Here is a 24,679-nt window from a genome sequence, read left to right as displayed (position 1 = left end):
CAGCACAGCGTGTTGCACATGAAGCTCAGGAAGGGGACTGATGGTGACAGTCACCACACCAAGCTCAAACCCTCCTTCTGACTTTCAAAGACACCGCCTACCTATCCGACTTTGTATTTCATTGTTTCCCAACAAAGACTGTTTTCTCCGACCCCCCCATCCCCAAAACTCACATTTCCCACACACATGTCCAAACTCTACACAAAATCAGATCAAACCAATCCAATGTTTGGGCTTATGTTTAAAATCAGGATATTTCACATAAAATTCCAAACGTATGGCTCCTCCGGAAAAATCTGAAAACAAGCAATAGGTTATCACAGCCCACAAGGTTATCACAAAGAAACAAGTGGCCAGCGCAAAGGGGCCGCTGTCCTCTCAGATGGGCGTGCTGGTCACACGCCCTTACACACCAGGTCCACGTTACTGATTTACATCACCTCCCTCTCCTGGTTTGTGACTTTGGATTCTCAGCATATATATAGTAGGTTCATTTGCACCACAATCCAACCTTCTAGTCTTTCATACTCATCTAAAAGGTCTATTTGTCCAGCCAGGAATCATCGCATTTTCTATTCTCTTTGCTTCCATCACAAGTACCTGTGGCTGGATTTCTTGTCAGGACCATTTATCTCAAAAAACCACCTTCTTCTCACTTCCTGAATTATTACACATAAAAGACAGTAAGCCCACAAATCCTCCAAATGGTTCTACTCTGTCTCACATAGCTGCCTCTCAACTGGGAGTCTGTGTCCTTATAAATATAGAAATAGCTGTACTTTGGACCTTATAGGCTGCTGTGAAGAGTTTTATCTGTGAATGACAGGCGTCTCCTGCAATAATTTTTTTTACTAGTAAATCGTTCTGAAATCACGCAATAAAATTAAATATACCACTACAGCACATCGAACAAGTTTCCAAACTACTATTTTAAAAGATACCTCATAGATGAGCCAAGGTTGGCAACTGATAATTATACCCAAAAAGATATGGGACACAGGAAAAGAAGAGAGGACCAGACTCAGAGTCCAGGTTCCAGAGCCAGAACTCTCTAGCCAAATGATGCAGGGACTCGCTTGGCCTCTTGGGGCCTGATTTTATTTTAGTTTACTTCTTTTCATTATTTTTCACAGCTTTCTAGATGTTTTTAAATACTGTGAGCATTTTCAAATAATGTTATGGTGCCACTTATTCTGAGGCATCATTTTGAGACTTTTAGAAAAATCATTTGGAATCTAAAAAAAATGACATATTTGAAAAATAGATGTGATGAGGTCTTCGAAAGCTGACTTTCATGTTTTATGCCGTTCCGAACTAGACGTGAAGCCTCTGAAGCATTTTACAGGGTAGATTTTCACACGGCTTTGGTCAGAGAAACCTCCACAGCGGCAGAGACTAACAAAACTGAGCAGCATACACTGTCGAATGCCTGCTGGACGCGTGGGGCCTCTTCATCACGCCCAAAGGTGAGCTTTCTAGAAACTGAGAACAAGGCAGTCGGGGAAAGGGACAGGTTACAATCAACTTTAGATGTCCTACCTTGCTTGGGCCTTATTAACATAGGGGCGCTGAAATTAAGACTATATGAAACTCATCTCTCTGTCTGGAGGAATCTCGTAACCCAGGGATGTCTGGCGGGAGAGAAGGTTTCTCGTGCATTTTGAATTCTGCATGGAAAAAGGTACACAAAAGCAACCAATCAGGAGCCACAGCCCCGATGAAACCACACAAACGAGGCACGTACCAGGTCGATCAGGTCGCTGAGGTTTTTCTCGATTTGCTGTGGCGGCAGGCGCCTCATTAAGTCCAAGGCACAGTCCAGCTGCTGATCACTCTGTGAAAGAAGAAACAGAAATTCCTAAGTCATTTTGCCAGCAGAAACCTTCAAAACCCCCTTCTCGCAAGCATTCTTGCAGTCTCAGCCTGCCCAGGGTATTCGAAGACCAAACAGGCCGGCAGTGGGCCCTCTGACTGCTAGTCTCTCTCTGACCGCAGTGTCTGTGTCAAGTCGAGGTATCCGAGAGATACTTGAAGCGGGAGCAGGCCAGACAGTTAAGAAAGTGGCCCTGTTCCATGCACACCTCAAAGCTTCACTGCCTTTCTTTCTCCAACTTGGCAGATCGTGGGAAAGGCAGATGTAGTAACTCTCACCTGGTTCTGCAATGAGCATGCTCAAAGAGCAGATGAGTCTTTATCCTTTGCTGTAACTTAGATTTAAACAGGTAACACCACCAGGCCAGGTTCCTTGATGAACTCCAAGCCAAGGACAAAGCCACGCAAAGAACAAGTGGCAAGATACATGCAAAAGTTAAGTGTTTCATTCATTCACCTAAAGCTTGGTACCTTTTCTCAGGTGCCACGCCCTTGCGAAATAGACCAAGACCTCAATCACTTATAGCCAAGAGCTCACTTGAGCTGGCAGAGTGGACTACAAGGCAATACTCTGGGGTCGCTGCTGCCGAGGAGGCCTGGGAAAATACAGATAAACCCTCATTCACTAGGCACCTTCTTTAAGCTATGCACTGTGTGCTTCACAACAGTCTCCTCATTTAATATTCACACTGCGAATATTTCCTGAGGACACCAGGTACCTGTCACCATAATATGTGATAAATCATGGGGAGAAGAAGACATGAACTGGGGGAGGGGTGGGAAGTTCAGTGTAGAGTGGGCCATTACACAGATGGCAGGAGCAACGAGAAGGAAGGTGAGAAAGGTGGGCCAGGTAAAACGGTGCAGATTAAGAGCACATCAGGCAGATGGAGTCCCCAACACAACCAATCAGAAGCACTATCTCATCTTATCTCTTGAGTCTGCTCTGCTCAGAACAATCTCAGGATTTTTAAAAGCCCTAAACAATAAGCTAAAGAATTTTCATAAAATATAGAAAATAATCCTGGAAATGCCAGGATTTGGCTATTATGAAACATAACCTTTGAATATGACCATCTACACTCCAGGTATATGAACTTTAAGCAGGATGTGGGACAAAGGCCCACTTTATAGTCACTAGAGACATAACACAGTAAGATAATCAGCAGAACTTCATTTTCAGGTAACTGAGATGACATGTACAGCAGGCTGTTTTTCAAAAAGGAAAAAAGAAAAAACAACCTGTCTCTTACTCATGATGGTTATCAGTGACATTCTGGGACACACAACTGGCTATGTTGCAAAGAAACACACACAGACACACACACACCCAGAAACCCTGTAGCACTTGTTTTGCTTAGTGAAACATTCTAGCAACCAAGACTTCCCTGCTTATGCCATGCCTACTATGCCAGCCAAGGCCACAGTGACGTGGGTGTGGCCCGCTGGCACGAGAAGACATTTTAACACTACTTCTAGGGTCGAGAACACAAATTAGCTCATCTGACACTAGAGAGACTGATATTCAATTCCTAGTTCTGCCATTCATTAACTTATGACCTTGGGCATAAGTTCTTAGCCTCTATGAGTCTCTATGTATCTATAAAATAGAAAATATCTACTTCATAGGGTTGTTGCAATGATTTTGTTAATACCTGTGAACTGTTTAATACATAGCAGTATGTGAGTATCTTCTGAATGCATGTAAATACATGTTTTAAGCATTCTGAAAATATTTTAAAATATAAATATTTTATAACATTCTGCCCAACCCTAAAGTCTTTCCTGTTGCTCTAAATTGGAGCTAAGTGTTTATACTGGAACACTTAGCTCCAATTTAGGTGTCCATAAATAGTTATATGCCCCCTCGGCTGTACAAGAGAAAACCCTAAATGATTCAAGTCGAACTAGTTTAAAGATGTAAACTCATGGCCAAGGACCTTAAAAAACACCTCACCAAAGAAGATATACAGATGGCAAATAAGCATATGAAATACTGCTCAACATCGTATGTCACCATAGAAATGTAAAATAAAACAACAGTGAGATACACCACACACTTACTAGAATGGCCAAAATCCAGAACTGACAATACCAAATGCTGACAAGGACATGCGGAACGACTGGGGCTCTGACTCAATGCTGGTGGGAATGCAAAATGGTGCAGCCACTTTCAAAGATTGGTTGGTGTTTTCTTACAAAATGAAACATACTCTTACTTTATAATCCAACAATCACACCCCTTGGTATTTACTCAAAAGAACTGAAAACTTATGTCCACACAAAAACCTGTACGCAAATATTTATGGCAGCTTTATTCATAACTGCCAAAACCTGGACGCAATTAGGATGCCCTTCGGTAGGTGAGTGGATAAACAAACTGTGGTACATCCGGACAACAGCACATTATGCAGTGCGAAAAACAGATGCGCCATCAAGCCAGGGAAAGTCATGGAACAACCTTAAGTGTATGCTGCTAAGTGAAAGAAGCCGATTTGAAAAGGTTAGAGTCCAACAATACAACATTCTGGAAAAGGCAAAACTATGGAAACAGTAAAAAGATCAGTGGTTGCCATAGGGTGGAGGAGAGGGAGGGATGACTAAGCAGAGCAGAGAATTTTCAGGTCAGTGAAAGTACTTTGTATGATCCCATAATGGCAGGTATGTGTCATAAATTTGTCCAAACCCATAGAATTTACACCACCAAGAGTGACCCTTAAACTATGGATTTTGAACAATTAAGATGCATCAGTGTAAATTCATCAACTGTAACTCTGGTAAGAGATGCTGATAGTGGTGGAGGCCACGCGTGTGTGGGGGCAGGGATTATGTGGGCGGCCTCTGTACCTTCTGCTCAATTTTGCTGTGAACCTAAAACTGCTCTAAAAAATAGAGTATATTAAAAAAAAAAAAAAAAAAAAAGGTGTGAGCTAGTGCTTCTCCACTGGGGTTGATTTTGCCCTCCCCACAGGCCCCTAGGAAACACCTAAAAATGACTGGAGAAGTTTTGGTTGTCACCAGTGAGGGAGGGAAAGCTACTGGCATCTACCTGGTAGGGACCAGGGATGCTTCTAAACACCCTACCGTATACAGGACAGACCCCAGCGACCTGGCCAAAATGTCACCAGAGTCAAGTCTGAGAAACCCTGTTTAAAACAATCAGTTTTGGGGACTACAGACTCCCAAACTCTAATCAAAACTAAGGTCCCAGGAAACTGCATATACAATTCTAATTCACAGACCACTCATTATCCCTAAAAACTTCTGGTCTTTGGTGGAAATATTCTCAACCTGGATATTAACAATCTTCCTGAGAACCAAAATACAAATTTAGATATAAATAAGCCTAGCTACACTGAAATTTTAATCCAGAACATACTGGGATTCGAAAGAGAGTAACTAGAAGTTGAACGGTGTATTACCTAGGAAAAGAAGTCAACTTGACCAAAGAAAGTCAAAATGAAAAGACATTGTTTTAACCCTTCCATAGTGCCTGGGCGCCCTCTATCTCAATAAGCTGATCGCAACCTCACCTCCCAAGGGTACAAGCGGCAAGCATATAGGCTTCCTTCCAGACGGTTCTCTGACTGTATGTAGCTGAAAGCACTAAAATACTATTGTAAAATGGTCTAGCTCCATTAATCTTAATTGAAAATATTTCACTACGAATTCCTAAGACTAAGGCTATCTAATTCTCATTAAATTAGTAAATGACCAAAAGCTTCCCATAAGCCATGCAACATGGGAAAATTTAACGACAGCTTGTAAAAGGTTAAAATTAGAATTAACTGGAGTCTTCACTTGGGAGTCATCCCAAATTCTGAGAGGTCTAAGTGGGAAATAGCATAAGAGATGAGGAAAATATGAATGACCTACAGCTACATGCAACAACGCGAGAGACCCCAGAAACAGGACGACGGCGGGGACGGGGAAGCGAGTCTGAGGGGACTACCCAGGATGCCGCCACGTTCATAAAGCTCGAAAACAAGCAATACTGAACGATTAAACACGTGTGCGTGTGTTTGTGTGTATTTTAAACCACTATAGCAAAGCTTTTTTTCTTATTAGCCAAGACATGGGAACAAGATATACAAAATTCAGAACAGTGGGAAGAATAGTTTTAAGGGAAAAAGGTACTACGAGAAGAAAGTTAATATTCATCTAGACCTTGCATAAGAAATAGAGGGTTCAAGGGTATTCATAATATCATAATGCTTAAACTTACATATATGTTACTATGTTCCTTCAGGAATATTGGACATCTAAATTTCTGAGTTGATTTTTGTATATGGTGTAAGGCTGGGGGGGGGGGGGCAATGTTCTCAACACCACTTGTTGAAGAGACTGTCCTTTCCCCACTGTGCATCTTTGGCTCCTGTGTCATATGTAACTGACCACACCTGCACGGGTGTATTTCTGGACTCTATTCTGTTTCATTGTTTTTGTTTCACTTCACTAAATCTTTTTAAAGATAATAAAAAAATATATAAGAGCAAGCAAAGACAGGAAATGGAATTCAGGAGCTCAGAGCCCAAGGTCTGCCCTATCGCTGGATGTCTATGAGACCTGGGCTGCTCACTTAACCCCATGGCCTGGAATTTGGGCTGGATGGCTTCTGAGAATTCATCTAAATGGACTGGTCCTGTATCCTACGGCGAGTGCTGAGGCACCCGCCAGGTCCACCTGCCCTGCCCTTCGACAGCCCCCTGCAGGCCTGCAACTAGGTTTCAGTTCAGCACCCTGGCACTTAGTGCGAACTGTGGGCCAGGCCCCAAACTAGGCTCAATGAATTAAACCTAGTTCCAACGCGCCCGGAACCATTCACAGAACAGCAAGTAATCACGCTGCAGTGTGACGTGGACAAGGACGGTACAGAGAAGGTGCAGAGACCAGGTACAGTTCATAATACACTGATTTGCACGTCTTCACGTGCCAATTATTTTCCTAGGATTTCCCGTCCTGGTTACTTCTACCAGTGGTTTTCTATTTTGTACAATGTCATCTTGTGACTAAGGACTTTCCATGTGACGGCTTCTGCATAATCCTAACTGATCCTGGACACGTCATAAAATGTGCTTTACCATTTCCATCTTCCACGGGTGGTGTTTTCCAGGTTGAAAGGTAAATAGTTAAAAAAAGACCATTTCATTTTACTCTCCAGAAATCTCTCTGCCCATTCAATTAGTCATCTGATGATTATTTGAGTGTTTCCTAGGTGAGAAGCACTGTTTTGGATGCTGACTGGTGACTATAACAAAGTTGTTGTCTTCAGGAACTTACGGTTTATTCAAAATTAATATGGCAAAAAAATCAAGGATGAGTCTTTGTTAGAAATCAAAGAATGAGGATGGGAGAGATACCCCACTTTGTGTGTGTGTGTGTGGTTTTTTTTTTTTAAGTATATAAACAGAGGTAGGGATTTTCCACTTTTTGATTTTCACCTAACTCAAAGAAAAATACAAACTGCCTAAAAAAAAAACCTATGACAAAGAACACTGTTAATACAGACTAGAACAATTTATCAGAATAATATGTTAAATAAAACATCGTAGCTTATGAAATCTACTAAGGAATTTTCAGACACCTGATAGTGTTGTGAGTCATTTCCATACAATGAAACTTGGCCTATTAAATAACCATAAGGGTAAAGACTAATTTGGAAACCATTATCAAATAAAATTTATTCAGTCTCTCGGTGGAGAATGCAAAGACATGTCCTCCCCTGTGATCAGTCCAAAGTTTAATACGACAAACATCGATCCACAAAAATGAAAAATGTCATACTAAAGGTACATACTAAGTGACCCAGGGACCCTCGACAAATCGCTCAGAAGAGGGGGTACGCAAGCTGGTTACCACTGGCTGAGTAGAAGGGCCTTTCCAGACAGCGGGTGCAGTGAGCCGTAAGGAGAGGTATGGGGGAGCAGAGCGCACCGACTGCTCCGCGAGCCAGGCGCACTCAGGAGGAAGAAAGGGCAAAACAGGAGTGGGGCCCTGGTCGTGAAGCATGAGCCAAGGCCAGATCACACCCGAACTGCTCGGGGCAGCGGTGTTCTGAGCAGGCGCCGGCCTCAGAACCTCACTTTGCCTAGTGGTTTTGCTTTTGTCTACTTTATAGGGAAGGCTTTTGTGCTGCGTTGTTCAGTCTTCATAAACTTTAAAAAATCTACTTCTCCAGAAGGGATGAGGAGCCCCTAAGGGTTTCTCCACAGAGGAATGACAAGAATACTGCTGTGTCTTAGAAGGTGAAGCAGGTTATATTTCCCAAAATGGCCATAACGAGCTCTCTCACCCTGTGTACCCCTCTCACAATGTGACTTTGACATTCCTCCTACTGAGGGGAGGAATCTACGTCCCCTCTCCTTAGACGGGGAGAGTTTTTGTGACCGTATTTATCAACAGAAAATAGAGAACTGAAGCTCTGTGACTTCTGAGGCCAAGCCATAAAAGATAATTCCCTTTCTACCCTGCTTGCTGAAGGCTCCAGAGCCCCAGGCTGTAGTGTTAACAGTTCGACTGCCTTAAGGCCACCAGGCTGTGAGAAAGACCACCCAAGCCCAGGCTAAAAGCCACATGAAGATACCCTGAGACTCCCGCAGTGAGATACCTGGCCAGTCCCCAGGTGCTCCAGGCACCCACTGTTCCGGCTTTAGCTGTGAGTGCAAAAGCACGAGACCCCAAGCCAGAACCACCCAGCCAGGTCCCTCCTGAATTTCTGGCCCAAGAAACCATCGGAGATAACGAAATGATTATTGTTACTTTAAGTCACTGGGTTTTGGGGGATGGTTTTGTTAGATGGCAATAGTGACCGACACAAGGATGCCTCTGGTGACTGTGGGGAGACAGTGTGACCAGAGATGGGACCGGGGGCAGGACTGCACGGGTGGAGAGGAGGAAGGGGGTCAAAAACTTGAAGAGACAGAAGGACACGTTACTTCCTGGAAATGAGAAGCAGCCCCCAAATTTTGAGATCACTAAGCTTTCTAGCAGGACCACCTGCTAGAAGATTCATGTCACAGCCTCATCAGCATGTATACGGTTTGTGTGTGCCTTTTTAAGACTGTTTGTAATTGCAAGGACAAGCAGTAACTGAAACTGCTTGGAATTTCCGAGCACAAGTCCCATTTGGCCTGCTCTAGTGACTGGTTGTGGCAGATCTGGACTTAATAGCATCTGTCTCTATATAAACAACCAACAAAAGCTTCAAGGCCTTTATGGTTTGTTCTTAAGTTCATCAGGACCTTCTCTTGTTTACATTCCCAAGAGGCTTAGCGAATATTTCACAGACAACACGAAGGTCGACTTCCCTGGAGCCCGGGATGATTTATCACAAATTTATGGAGTCTAAGTTAACCACGGTTTGTCTTGTATAATTTGTGACCAACAAGCAACTTTGTTTAAAAGTTGAATCTGTTTTCTGCCATGTGGCTCAAGAACAATTTGTGCTGGGGGCAATTTGGAGAAAGATTCACTGGCCAACCCAGCCAAGGACTCATCTATAGGTCACGCTCTAGAAAACGGCACAGTTTGTATTAATAAAAAGAAAGTGTTTCTTCCACTGACTGCCCTCTGGTCGAATCCTTGGGGAGGGGCACAGTGATGACAGCCAGACATGGAGGGCATTGGCGCACCCAGCGCAAACACCAGCATTCCCTTCGGATGACTCTCCATTCCCATGTGAAAACCCAATACCCTATATATCAAGTGAATCGAAGCCACAATAAAAGCCCATTTGGCCGGTCAAGCTCCTTCCACCTTTTGGGGTCTATTGTATACTTATCGCAGCTGGGTCAATGTCATCTTTCTAAAATTGAGGGGAAAACTACTCCACATAAAATTAACCATTTTATAACGAACAATTCGGTGGCTGAGTCAATGTCATTTTGATCACCATGAAAACATAATCACTTTAAAAGTTTCTGCTTTAACAAAAAATTCTGTCAGGATCACAGAAATTTAGATCTGGATAGACTTTTCAAGTTTATCGAAATCATGCCCCCTCGTTCCACATGTTAGTGATGAATGATGAGGTTCAGAGAAAGTTTTGCAAGGTCACAGAGCCAGTGGCAAAATCGGCACTTGAACCCATCCATATCTTCATGTTGAGAGGTTTTCTACTACACCCATGCTATCTTTCCACTTGGTTCAGTCACCGAGCAACTGTGTGAATAATGGGGCAGACATTGGGGACACAAAGCTGAACTGCTCAGACATAGTCTCAGCCCTCGAGGGGCTTGCGGCACCTCAGGAGGAAGACTGCCAGAAAAAAACAGCAGGAAAGAAAGACTATGCCACTTAGAATGACCAACATGCCAGTTACTCTAGTATCACTGGGGAGCTGAGAACAACTCCCAATGACTTTTCCAGATAACCAAAGGACCAAGTTTCTTTACATCCTAGAGGATGGTAATCAATCTAAATGTTTTACAAGGTCCATGTTTTTGCACAGAGGACAAAGCAATGAACACAAACCATTTGTCACTGGCTGAGGGACACCATTAGGCACACCCATGCCTGAACATGGCCCTGTGTGTCTGCTTTTCAGGTTCCTAACTTGGGGACCAGTATCACAGTCCCAGTTGGTGACCACCCTGACAGTGTGTGAGGGTGGGGTGTGTGTACATGTTTATTCAAGGTTAAGGGCCCAGAGCTTTCATCCTTTTCTCAAAGAAGTCTAAGACCCTAAAGGCACGGATGTGATCCAACAACAATAAAAATTCCTATTTCCCATTTAACCTGCAGGTTGGGACTAAGCAAGTCACCACTAATCCCTCAGAGCCTCGGTTTTTAAAACTTTAAAACGTGGGCCTGACAACACTTCCCACCTTGCCGGGCCACTAAGAATGAGGTAACACGTCTGGCACAGTGTCTGACCCAGAAGGGGTCCTCACAACCCGTCCTCCGTAAACAGTCCTGACAACACTTCCCACCTTGCCGGGCCACTAAGATGAGGTAACATGTCTGGCACAGTGTCTGACCCAAAAGGGGTCCTCACAACCCGTCCTCCGTAAACAGCAGGATACTCTCCCAGAGTGAAAGCACACGGCTTATCTGCTAGGCCTTTTACATAAACGTTGCTGGGTCCTCCCTGATATTTGCTCATTTGACGTGGGTTTTCCATTTAGGCTGCCAGGAGTCTCTCGAAAGGCAGGCGGGGTGTGATTTCAGTTTCCAGGTCATTAAGCACCAACAAAGAAGGGCGGACTTCCAGGACCCCCAGCCCACATGGTGCCCCTGCCCTGCTCACGAGAGAGCGCGCGCGGGACCGGTGGCTCCCCATCAAGCCGAACTGAGAGGAAGAGACAGGACCATCTGGGCGGAAAACAGTAAGAGTTGCACAATTCTATGTTCACCCACAAAAGCACTTCCCTTGCTGCTTCTGCTCTGTACTGTACTGTCCCCTCCTGGTCCAGCTTTCTCCCTGACGCCCTCTGACCCATCTCTCCAGTCCTGGATGGTACCAAGAAGTAGTTTTACCATTTCACCTTCCCCCCATTTACTGGTGTTCCTAAGCCCATCTGAGGCCATCGAAAACAACGAATGGGACAGCCCTAGCAGAGTCCCCAAACTACCTCCTCCCCAACCAATGAGAATTTCCAACTGCCTCGTTCCCTGGTATATTTATCCCAGAGCAAAACTTAGCAACCTACATACAAGGCTCTGTGTCAAATACTACAACAACCATCAGCTGATTTTTCCCTTACACATCCCTTCAGGGAGTAGAAGATCCAAAATGAATCACACTCAAGAGGTGGGGCTCTGCCTCTGCCGTAGCGTGGGCTAGAAAAGGGTTCTGGATAACCGATTCACCGTTTACAGCTCCCATATTTCTCACTGAACGCAGAACGGGTTCCCTGTGTTCAGGGATCAAAGTGTACCCGGTAAACGTGGTGGAGCGGCAGATATTCTCAATCAGAGGTTAGCAAACTGGGTCCCGCAGGAGGCCCGACTGTGCGAACACATCCCAACTGGCAAAGCAGAGTCGCTGCTCGGCAAGGGGTGGGCGGAAGCATGGTGTTTGGTGCTCTTCTCCCTTCCCTGTAAGTGGGTGCCCTGTTCCTCCTGCATCCTCTGTCTCCAGCCACCCCACCGATAACTCGGAAAGCTCGCCGACCCCTGTCCCACGCCCTGAAACTCGGTTCCCAGTCAGCACGCAAACGAAAGGCAACTGCGGCCTGCTTTGCGTGACTCTGCGTGAGGAGCAGAGGGGATGACCTCACGCAGGGAAACACCCCAGGTCCAGTGACAGTGACCAGCCCACTGCTCGGGATGCTGCCTGCCAGGGTTCTCACGCGCTGTTCCTGGCTCTGCCTACAGGCCAGTTGGGTGACTGAAGATTTAATCTCAGGTGTGCCTCTCTCTACCTCTCCAGATTTTAAAACACAGAATCACAGAAATGTTAAGCTAAAGGGGACTTTAGAAACTATATAATCAAACACTTCTTTTTAAAATGAAGAAAACTGAGGCCTAGACTTATCTATAACTAAGACTTATCATATAACTAAATAGCAAATGAACCAGAACCAGAAACAAATTTCTTGATTATAGTGTTTAGTGCTTTCAATCTGCTTACAGTTTAATCATAAGTCAAAATTTTAAGAATGGAGCTGGAATTTTAAAAACCTACTATTTTTAACAATGTTCTCTATTATTAGAATTAACAATGGGATTTTAAAGAATACTTATATATTGTTTATATAATTTTATTTTCCAAATTAACTGTTCTTTATTAAGAATACTAATTATCCAGAATGCAAACTAATTTTGAAGGCGAAAGGAAAGAAAACTAACATTTGCTAAGGGCACACCACGGACCAGGCACACACTGGTGAGTGGGTTTGGGGAGCCTCACCACAACTCCATGAGCTGGGCACTATTAATTACCCCAGTTTTATAGATAAGTAAACCAAGGCTTAGAAAAGTTAAGTGACTTGTCCCAGATACTGAGTACCGAATGACAGAGAAGGACACAGAACAAATATACAGGTCTGCCTTCTATATGACCAAACAGTCCCCCGAAGAGTGTGAAACAACCCAAACTGAAATAAAATTAATGTCAATGACTTCCAGAGAACAAATGGCAGCTCACAAAACCAGAAAGGGGCAGTGAGCCTCTTCCCCCAGGCTGGGCAAATTATGGACGATTCTATCTACTCCCAAATTCTGAAATCTCCTCCTGTCACCTTGAATTACAGAGCCGAGTCTCACAAACACTATCACTGACGGGTGGACGTCTCAAAAACACTACAGCCTTTTTCAGACGTTTTCTCTGGTTGACGGTTTCCTGGACCCCTTCGGAAGATCTGCAAGGCGCCAATACCTATTGTCTGATCATTAATGTTTCACAGATGTCGACAGCTGCTGCCTCTGCATGATCCTGGCTGGTTTCACGTAACAAGTGACTAATCCCTCCACTTTGTCAGCTGGCAGTCAGACACATAATTAGGGGCAATCTTAGACATCTTCAATGGATGCCATACATGCTGTCCATTTCTACTTCGATGGCACAAGACATTCAAAAAGTCCTTTGCGAAAGTCGAAAATGATTAAAGCAAGATTGTCCCGTATTCCAAATAAGAGTTAAAAAAAAAAAAAAATAGTTTGAAAAAAACATCACCTAAACGTTCACTGACAAAGGCTAAGAGAAGTAAACTCCCTTTTTTATAGCAGAAGCCAAGTCACACAAACCTTCCCCCATAATGATTTATAAGATGGTCTGGATGAAATCTGTACCATTCGGCAACGGGTTTACACTAGTCACACACTGCAGATGGCATCCCAAGGTGTGGGAAGACTTCAGGGCCCACCAGCAAACAGTGCAAAAGTGTGAGTCTCGATGGGAAAGCAGCAAGATTTAAGGGACTTGGGAAAAATAAAAGCTCCATCAATCCAAGTATTTCATCTAGAAGGAGGCAGTGCTGCCTTGTGACACGTCCAAAGGGAGGTTTGGGGAAAAGAAGAACACGTGTTCATGCATCCAGCAAAGCCCTTGGCCCATTTCTTTCCTCAGGTCCTGAGCTGCTATCTCAGACGCCTATAAATATGGACGAATCCCCCAATTTCCGCTCGCCCGATCCAGCTCAAAGGCTGCCCTTTACCCCAGTCCTCCACTCCACGCTGCAACCACAGGCGTACATCAGAATCCTGCAACAAGGACTGGCCTTCTAGCACTCCCATACACAACATCAAAACGTTGGTGACAGAAAAGCACAGCGCAGTGTTTACAACCTGTGTGTGATAAATTTGCACATCTAGCCTGAGACCTGTCACAAAGCTCCGCACTTTCAGTCTTCAGGACCCACCAGGCAGGGAGATGCCTAAGAATGAGGTCCTTCTATATCTAAGACCTGAAACAGATCACCTGGACAGTTAAAGTGGCAAAAAAAAAAAAAAAAAAAAAGGGAAACTGGAAGTAAGACAGACAGGGTACATCCTTCGTCTGCCACTTCCCAGCAACGGCGATTTGGACAAGTCCTTCACAAACTTCCTAAGCCCCAATTCCTTCACCTGTCAAATGAGAATAATAATAATGATGATGATGATGATGATGATGATGCCGCCGCCTATCTTGCAATGTTGTTTTGAGAACGACAGCATAAAGTATACGTATGTAAAGAAACTAGCATAGTGCCTGAAACATATTAAGTGCTCAATAAAAAATAGGTATCATCACCATGCTCTTACAGAGTTTGGTTCCCGCGGGGGCACAAGATTCTAACGTTCCTCTATGGAATTAAAACACACACACACACACCTCCACTTACATAGGTAACATTACCTGGAGGCATGCAAGTGGGCAGCCATGGAACAAGAGGGTGACAATCAAAGCAGTCAAGGCCGCTCCTTTGGTTCCTTCGGTTCCTTTGGGCTAGACAAAAGTGATCTTTACTAGCGACAGGCGGTAACTCTTCCTTCCTCAACAGACAGGTTTCCTTAGAGTTAGTGAACATCTTGCCAAAGACATTTTCTAAAGCTCAAAAACGTCTTTTCTTCCATCCTCAGCTGAATGCTGAGGGCTGTGTCTGAAGAAAGTTTGTGGCTGAATAAGGGGCTTACAGTCCTTCAGTAAGCAAAAGAACGAAAGAAAGGGAAGCAACAAGCTCCAGTTCTAAAATCCTTTTGGATAACCAGGAATGAAACCCAAACGCTGAAGGGTGCTGTTACCACCATCTCTCACACCACCACCTAAAGCAGGCTGTGCCAACTACGGCCTGACGCAACTACCAGCAACGACTTCCACTGAGCAGTTACTCCATGGAAGGCTCAGACTCAAGGGCCTAAAATGCAAGAATATAAAAAACAGCTAAAACTTATTAAGGCGTTTGTCTAAGAGCTTTACGTGCCAACATCTCATTTAACCTTAAAAGCAATGCTAGGAGTTAAGTACTAGTATCACTCTCAGATGTGGAGACTGTGATGCAGGAGCGTGGTGAGGTCACACGTGTCGTCAGCGGTGGAGCTGGCATTCCCAGGCAGGTCGACCCGACCCCAGAGCCTGTGTGCCTCATCACTATCCAGTACTGTCTGGCAGCCAGACCACTGCTCCCCTTCTTGTCCTGAGAACCACAGCCACCTCTTTGTTTACAAGTCTCCAAAAAATGAGGAGCTAGCTCCTCTGCACCCACTTCTGCACAGCTGAGTGGTAAGTGAGGCAGACAGTACAACACTCTAGTTAAGATTAAAGACTGAGAGACGTCGTTTGCATTCAAATCCTGACTCCACCAGGCTCTAGCTGTTATGACCCTGGACAAGTTAACAAACTCTTCTGAGCCTCAGATTTCCCATCTATAAAATGACGGTAATAAGAGCACATACTTCGTACTGTAATTTTTAGGATCAAGTGGGGGGTAATCCTTATACAGCACTTAGCGCACACCTGGGACACAGTCAGTGCTCTAGAAATTTCACATGTTAAGTCAACAGAGAGGGGGAAGGAGAAAAAAGGAAAAGGATATCATCTAAAATTTCAAAATAAAGGCCTCTCTGGCCTTCTGCCAACCTCTAGAAAAAAGTGCTGGACTTTGTGCAAGGACTGGGGCACCAGGAAATCCTCAGGGCCTGCGGGGCCTGGCGGCTCGACTGTTTGATCAAGGAGGGCTAGATCAGGCTCGGTGACTTGGACTGAGCCTATTTCGGCACATAGCTCTAACAAAGCAGAAATCCAGGATGATGTATAGGACCATCTTTTATGAACCCGAACGCTCGATTTCTCAGGACAGCACTTTCCCACTCCATGTTTCTCATCCAGGCATGTGAGTTCTCTGGCAGCTTTCATTAAAAGCCAAGCCTTGTAATATGGGACCTTAAGTCAGGCTTCCATGAATATAAAACATGTCACTCTAGCTGGGCCAAAGGGCCTCACAACCTGCTTCTGATAGCAGGACAGGGAGAAAGTTGAGGACAAAGTGCCGGTTGGGGTGTTACTACCCTAATCACCCCCCGTTAGGCCATCCTTCACCTACGGATGAAAAGCACAGTCAAAGCCCTGAAGTACACCACACGGCCCCAGGAGACACACTTTCCCGAGGAAGTTTGTGAGTGGGATGCTGCTGGTTTCCAATAAAGGAAATAGATGGTAACAGCGACTCTCTCCTGACTCTTGGTCATGTGAATAAGCTTCGCATGCAAAATCAGCCGGCCTGAGAACTCGCGTGCCTTCTGCGAAGTCTGACAGACTTGACGTGAAATGGAGAGAGAGGCAGGCTCCATCACTGGAAAAGAGATTAGGAACAAAACACGATGGGCAGTGAAATTCGCCCCAGGTACTGTCACAGCAAGACACCCTTCTCGGATTCCAAAACCAGCAATGCGTTCTGCCCATACTCCCAGCAGCCAGGGAAATCGAGCGAACTGTTTACCAGAGACCTCAGCAAAGCGAGCCTTGAAACTCACCAGTGGGAGAGCTTCATGACACAAAGAGAAAACATCTTTGCTTTAGTTTGCCAATTTCCTCATACTTAGCTCATAAGTTCCATGACCAAAACGAACAAGAGGCACCGCAGGAGAGCTTAGAAAAGCAGAGGGGGCTGTTTTGCTAGGCTCTTTCCTCTAATGTGAAGGTAGAAATCAATTCACTTCCCCCTTCTAACCCCTGACTCCCAGGAGAACGCCTGTGTTTGGATGGCCTACAAATGCTCAGCTTTCCGGCAGGGTCCCAGACAGGGAATCCATCCATCCAAGTATTGTCCTTACCTCCCACCTCCTCCTACGTCAGGGAGGGGACCGGGCACATGGTTCCGAGGTCACGCTCCTCACTTAAAGGATCGTGGGAATGCTCGCGGAAACACTTGCTACAGCTGTGCCAGCTGGAATCGCTGCTTAGTAAGAGGCTGGAAAGCGGGGAGGGCAGGGTCGGACACAGGAGGATGGGGCGCCGCAGGGAGGCAGATGTTACACGTTATCACAAAACAAACAGAAACGGTCAAATCGTCCACTTTAAATATGTGCCACTTAATGTACTTCAATTATAGCTCAATAAATTAAAGAAAAGGAAGGAAGAGAGAGCTGGCCCGTCTCCTACCACCTCAAAAGTACACTGCTGCCCTACAGCTCTGGGAAAGCGAGTTCTAATGAGAAAATTCAATTAGGAAGTCGACTTAAGGAAACCCAGAGCATGCTGAATGAAAAGAGGTTTTCCCAAGCGCGTCAGTGCCGAGCAGCACACTGAGGCACTCAGAAAAGTGACCTCTGACGCTTCCCACCGCCCTCGGAGGAATACGAAGCTCGAAGGCCACGGCACTCGCCCGAGCTCCCACACGGAACCAGAATCCAAGCCCGGATCCGTTGTCCCCTTCCTGTTCTCCTGGGCTGCTTCACGAGGGAGACTCTGCCTAGGAAGAAGCAGCCACGTAAGGCCGCCCAAGGAATAGGATCTCAGCTCAAACACATCGAGTGGTTCCAAGGAGGTAACAGCTCAGGCGTGCGCCTGACTCCCCACACATCTCAGCACGGGCTGCCCGCTCTCCTTCCTTCGGTTTCCCTTGTAACCAACGGCGGGCAGCTGGTCCAAGTTGGGACATCCTGTGACTGAAGAAAATGGCTTAGCTGATTCTCGTAGGAAGATTAAATCCAGAGCGAGGGAGCAAGGGTAGGAATCCGTTTCCAATCGATGATGGAAAACAGATTTAGTCATCAGCCAGGATTCATTCTTACAGGATATAAAAATCAGCGAGTTCCACACAAGACCACAAAAGTTCAAGGAGGTATGGAGGGTGGTGGTACATCCTGGAGAAGAGATGCCTGTGGGAAAGAAGTCTCCTGGCCCTGGGCTAGCCCACTCGAGAGACAGGAAACAACACGTCTCTTGGCAGATAGTCCAAAAACTCCCACGTGGAAAGGTGAGATAAAGTACAGAACTGCCCCACTGACGTAAACACTTTGCACTGGCAGGAACAAGTTATAAAAACCATCGTAGACGACCGCAACCTCATCCCTGTCGAACACAACTGCACACATCTGTGGTAGCATCTGGGAAAAGATGGCATCGTCTGGCAAAGTCTCTGAGTTACTAAAGAATCAGTGAATCCCAGCGGCTCAGTGCCCTCAGAATCCCGCTTCTCCCTTACAAAACCCCTGAGACTTTGGGTCTCTTAGCCTCTGCCTGATTATCACCAGAGGAGGAAACCACCCCGGGTCCTTGGGCAGCCCGGTCTCACACAGCACTGGTTCTGAGGCAGCTCTTCCTTGTCCTGTGACTTCTACCCGCTGACAGTCCTTCTGCCCTCGAGAGCCACCCCAAGGTGTTCAAGTTCTTGGACATATAACATCCCCTCAAATACCTGAAGCAAGCATCCCATCCTTGCTCACAGAGCAGCTCACCTCCTAGCCAAACACTCCTAGTCCTGCCTGCATCCTGCCTATGATGTGGTTCTGAGACCGCTCACCATCAGGGGGTTCTGGAGTTACCTCCACTGACTCGATGAGCACTTACGACGCCCCACTCATCTTAGATCGTATTCCTGTTAGATCCAACCTCTGGAGTCTGTTGTTGTCTGTTTTTGAGAGAATCAAGGTCTTAACATCTGGCACTTCAACAGCTTCTCCAGCTGCCATCGCATCCTGGGCCCAGGCATAAGAAAGCAGGACAGGGCCAGAGCACAACCAGGCAGCGGCTGCTACCAGTTTTTCCAACAGCTAAACATACATGTATTACTGACATGTCCAATAAACTGCTCAGAAAGTACTTCCAGGCACGATCATTCAGAGAACACTTTAATAAAAGATACATTTGTAATGAATATTTGTTATAAACAGATGCTGGGAGAGATGATGTAAAAATAACTTACTCTCTTATGTAGATTAAGCATTTCTCCTGAAATCCAACCCTGGCAATGCAGCCAACCTTTCCTCACAGTGAAAGGGCAAACTTCAGCCCAGCCTAATGTCAACTGTTCTGGACGGCAACCACCAGATCCAAAGCGAGGAGCTGCCATGTTGCTAGGGCGTGTGGTATGTGCACCAATGAACAAACGTAAGGAGGAAAAGTTGGTTGACACCCAACCTGGGGTCCCCCAGGTGCAGTGAATTAGTGTCTGCACAGGCATTACTGTATCCAACCATACTAATTCACTCTAGTTCATCCTTAAGACAGACTGTTACACTAAAAACCATGTTTTCAAAGAACAGTTAATGCAATTAGAAAATATACATAATAAGAAGCAGGACTAAAAACTCTGAGTCCCAGTTAGTTTGCCACACATTTCTTGGCTGTACAGCTTGTGTCCCGGCTGCAGCCTGGGGTCCATCCTCTCCCTGCATTCTCAGGATGGGAACACGTGGCACGCTGGTGGCCCGAGCACACCAGGAGTTAATTTGCTTGAGGACTCTTCCTGGAAGTAAAGTGAGCTGGGAGGTGTACTTAGCAGCACTGCATTTTTCTCTGGGACTCAGCTTTGTTGCCCAGCCAGCCCCAGGGAGAGCAGGAGGGGGCTACACAGCACATTCACGCTGAGCACCTACTGTGTCTATAAAGAACAAGCCACTGACTGGAGGGCGATGGGCATGGTCACCCCTTTTGCACAACATATACCCAGGGTGTTGCCAACACACTCAGAACTCTAGAACTAAAGAGAGGGCCACTTCAGGCCCTCCCCAGGCTCCAAAGTGGCAGAGGCCATGGTGATGCCGGGTGAGGGGTGGCTTGATGGGGGCGGGGGGAGGGAGGTGAGCAGAGCAGAAGGTGGAGAAAACAGCAGCTACACAAGAGCACATGAGAAGTATCCACGGGGTCCTTCGAACTCATCACAGTGGACATCTCCAGATGGTAGAATGAGGGGGACTTTAGTCTTTGAACTTTGCCTGTGATTTCCAGTTATAGTGGGCAGGTGTTATTTTTTAATCATTAAAAAAAATGGTATAGAATTTTTAAACTGACAATTTCCAAAAACAAAAGCCAGCAATCATTCCTGTTTAGACCTCGCCCAGAGTGTAGGAGAATTCTGTTCTCAAAATGGAGAGGCCCAGATTGCTCGTTAAAATTAAACCAGAGGATCCAATTCAAACTAATTTAAGCTAGGGGAGGGTGGAGTGGTATAGATGAAACAAAACTGACCATGTTGATAGGTAAATGGGGGCTCATTATATTACATGCTTGCAATTTTCCATGAAAAGTTTTTTAAAAATTTAAATCAACACTTCCTTGCATTAAGCCCCAGATGCCACCTAAGCCGGGCTCCGGCAGGCTTCAAGGCTCGTATGGGTCTACTGACTACCAGACACTGGGCAATCTTCTACTTGCACCCAGTCCAGGAAAGCCCCCTTAAGGGAAGAGCAAAAGGAAACCCTAAACGAAGGTCTGCAGCAGCCCAGGTGCTTCAAGGACTGAAAAAACACAGGGCCCTCAAAAATCACCAAAAAACCCTTCCACTTGGAAAGCTTTGCTTTCATTGGTTTCCTGTAAGGATGCCACCAGGCACTCTAGAACATCCAGCTCTGGTTTGTTTTTAGGAAAGTTCCGTTGCTTCTGGCTTTCGTTTGGCTGCCTCCTACACATTACAGAAATACAGCTCCTTTGTGCTGTGGAAACGGACTCTACACCAACTGCACTAAAAGGCATTCTACCAGGGCACATGCAGATGGCCAGCACTGGCTTGATTTCACCCCCCCCAACCCCCAAAAAACACTTAAAATAATAATTATACTTTTCTCTGAATTAAGCATCTCTTACTTTTATAAAAGGATTTTTAAAAACCCATTCTGATTTTGAAATAAAGAAGACGCTGTATAATAGAACCACATTAACATCAGCCTAACTCAGGGCCCAGCTGTAAGGAGAAACAAAGTCGCTCAGGTCAGTGTCTGATCCAAGGCTGCCTTTAAAAAAACTTCATGAGTCAAAATTCAAGTAATAACTGACACGAATGTGAGTGCTTCCAGAGTGCCTAGCACTTCACAAATGAGGAACCTGAGGTGCAGAGGCTCAGTCACCTGACCAAGGCCACTCAGTGGGTTTGTAATGGTTGCAGTGTGGGGTGTGTACCAGATGTACCTCTTTAAGGCAGGCACACAAGGGTAGTTCACGGCTCCTACCCTCAGAGAAATGCACAGACGTACAAAAATTTGAATATTTGGTAGGTTCACAGACCCTCTCTGGTCCCCCAAACATCCAAGGATAAAAACCTCTGTTCAGATTTTTGATCACTGAAAAACTTCAGCAAGAGTGTCCAGTTAGAAAGGGACGCAAGTCTACGGCCATGCCACCCTGAATAAGCCCAATCTCGTCTGAGCTCGGAAGCTAAGCAGGGTCGGGCCTGGTTAGTACTTGAATGGGAGACCACCTAGGAAGACTAGGTGCTGTAGGCATAAAAAATAAATAAAAAAATAAAAATAAAAAATAAGGAATTGTAAGCTGACAAGGTCCTTGCAATCTGTGAGGTCAACCAAGGGTTGCCTTTCCTTAAAAAAATAAAAAAAGGAAGGAAGGGAGGGAGGGACGGACTGACAGACTTGTGTGTAAATGTCCTCACTCTCTCTCCCCTAAAGCGGCATGGCCCAGGGCTGCCTTCCCAGAGTTTCCAACAGCCCAGCACCAAGATCTCAGATACCTCTGCTACCGCCCATCACCCTCACTAACCTTTACTGAAAACGAAGGAGGAACAAAAAGGGATTATTTACAGAAAACAGAACATGACTAAACCTGTCTAGACTATAAATGCTGAAATAAACTACACCATGGCCTCTCCGGGCACCGCCATCTCCACAGGCCCTGGTCTGGCTTTTCCACTCACTTCCCACCACTTTCCACCTTGGGCCTCAACCTGACATAAAGGACCTACCTCCTGGAAATCTAGTCCTGCTTCTGGGGCCAAAACGTGCACTTTCAAGAAGTAGGTGAAATTCAGAGAAGTCTAGAAAGCAATTTTGCAAAAACAGTTCCAAATTGGGAGAAAAAAAAATTTTTGCAGGTACAAACTCCTGGCCCAGAATTCTGCAATGGTCTCCCATGAAGTCTTTACAGCATTATTTATAGTAGCAAAAAGCAAAACAACCTTAATGCCCAGTGTAAGTAAATTACGGTACAACCATAAGATGAACCCGTATACAGTCATTAATAGGTAATTTGCAAAGGTATTTTGAGAAAAAAAGACTTATGAGATGCCTGTGGAAAAAAAACAGGATGTGAAATTTAACATACGAAAGCTACATTTTTTTTAAAAAAGTGCTCAGAGAGAAAAAAGAGTGGTTTTATCCATAAGAGGGGGAATTTTGAGTGTTATCTTTCATCCTTTATATGTACTTTTATACATTTTCCATAAATGAAACATGGACTTTTCCCCCTTTACCTTTTTCTTCTGATTATAAGTGTGACGTGATCTCTGTAGCAAATTCAAGCATTACAGATATAAAAAATCCCCCTATGATCCCACCACCCAGAGGTAATAACTCCCCAAAGGTAACCACTAATAATAATTTGGCTTCCATTCTTCTAGACGTTTTCCAACAAGCATTCTTTCAGAATCAAATAATTTCCTTAAAAAACAACCCATATGATTCCATATATTTGAAATGTCCAGAAAGAAAGATTAGTGGCTGCAGGGATTGGGAACGGGGAGTAGCTGCAAATGGATGCAAGGACCCTGTCTGGGGGGAAGGAAGATATTGGGTGGGATTCTGTAAATTCACTAAAAAATTTATAAAACTGAATCACACACTTAACACCAGAGAATTTTATAATTTTATGATTCTATAAAGCAGCCGAAAAAGCCCAAACACCCCAGTGCCAGTGTCAGGACCAGGCGCTCTGACAGTACTGAGTGGCTCGGCCAGGAGGGTGAGGGAGGAAGCCCCGGGCTCTGGGCTCTGCTTTTCTCGAGAGCACATGGCAGGACCAACTGGTAGGAACAGAGGAAACTGGCGGCCTCCCAGGAATCACTGGACAAGCCACCTGCATGCAGAGGCTCACTAGGTAATCTGAGAGAGTCAGGGGGAGAAAGGCCAGTTTCAGTGGACACAGGACCCAGAGAAAACTGAGCCTGAAAAGGCATTCCTAAGGCTCGCATCAAAGACAAGTGGTGGAGACAGAGCACTGGCCCAAGCGCCCAAACACCTTACAAAGTTCAGGATGTGCCGTGTGCGGGAAAACTGAGAACAAACGCTCTTGCTCAGCAGAAACTTTAAAGCTGTCCCTGACAAGATGCTGAGGTCCTCAAAAGTGAAAAGAAATGGACCAAAGTTAAAATGAATCCCACGACATTAAGCCACGTGGAAGAGAAAATGAGTGGGAGATTATGCATTTCATAAAAAGCACAATGACTACAGAATAGAAAAGCAGTTGGGATGCCTGTAAGGGTATAAATGGGTCCAATTATCTCAGAAAGTAATTGGCAATTGTGTATCAAAAGCCTGGAAAGTGTTCATAGCCTCCTAGGAATATGCCCTAAAGAAATCAATCAAATTTATACACAAATATGTCTATTGTTGTGCTGCAGAGAATTGGAAATAACCTCTCCAACAACAGGGAAATGATCAAATACTCTGAAACTGGTACAACGTTGCAAAGAGCATCCTGAAAAACATGGGGGGAAATGATCTATTTTATGTTAACCTAGTGAAGTTGGATATAAAATTTTAATCTCAACTAAGAAAAAAATAAAGCTCAACTCGTAGAGAGAAACAATATATGAAAATGTTAGCAGTATTTTCCTTTGGGTAGGGAGATTAAATGATTCTTTTTCTCCTTTTCTTTATTTTCCTCAGCTCTCCAAATTTTAATAAAAGTATTTCTCAATCTCTAAAAATCTATCTGCCAACTGGATTTTGTTAACTTTATCCTTTAGGATTTGTATTGTGTAGAAACTAGGCTTTACTTAATTTTCCAGACCTAAAATTTTAATCCTGAATATGCTTTCTCAAATTACAACCCCACTGATCAAAAAAATAACAACTGCCACCTACAAGATCACAGTGGGCCTCCAGGAGGTGTGCCACCTCTCCCAGCCCTCACTGAAAATAATCTCTACTAAGAGCATGTTAAATTTCTGTCACCCTTTGGGAGGTAAGGATTTTGTAGTTGCTTGTTGTTGCTTTGTTTTAATGCAAGACAGAAAAATGTCCATGAATTGGAAACTTAGCCTAGAGGGAGTCACTGGGCAGGACCAGACCTAATCCTTGAAGGGGACCCAATATCACCTGGAAGGAAGCTGGAACCACAAGATCTTTGTGCCTTCGTAAGGGTGTTTTGTGGATGCAGAAATCCAGCTAAATGATTTTTAGCTAGCACGTTAGTTTAACAGACGTGCCTCAGGTCTGCCACCCCAAGCTCAGGGTCAGAGCAGCCCAGCCAGAGCTCAGCTGAGAGCTGCAGGAGGAG

General features: G+C 45.0%; 1 protein-coding gene and 1 pseudogene across 1 annotated transcript in view; one reads left to right on the top strand and one right to left on the bottom strand.

Moving 5' to 3' along the window:
* CAPZB (capping actin protein of muscle Z-line subunit beta) overlaps nucleotides 1-24,679 on the bottom strand; it is a 125,586-nt gene that overhangs the window by 68,256 nt on the left and 32,651 nt on the right. The window contains exon 2 of the mRNA XM_006924500.2: nucleotides 1,745-1,834. Coding sequence (XP_006924562.1) covers nucleotides 1,745-1,834 — 90 coding nt within the window. The remainder of the gene's footprint in view (nucleotides 1-1,744; nucleotides 1,835-24,679) is intronic.
* On the top strand, nucleotides 21,554-21,672 carry LOC112473081 (annotated as a pseudogene).

The sequence above is a fragment of the Pteropus alecto genome, unplaced genomic scaffold, assembly GCF_000325575.1.
Source record: "Pteropus alecto unplaced genomic scaffold, ASM32557v1 scaffold39, whole genome shotgun sequence".
Classification (NCBI taxonomy): Eukaryota; Metazoa; Chordata; class Mammalia; order Chiroptera; family Pteropodidae; genus Pteropus; species Pteropus alecto.
Note: the sequence above shows the minus strand (reverse complement) of the source record. Positions and strands in the feature narration are given on the sequence as shown.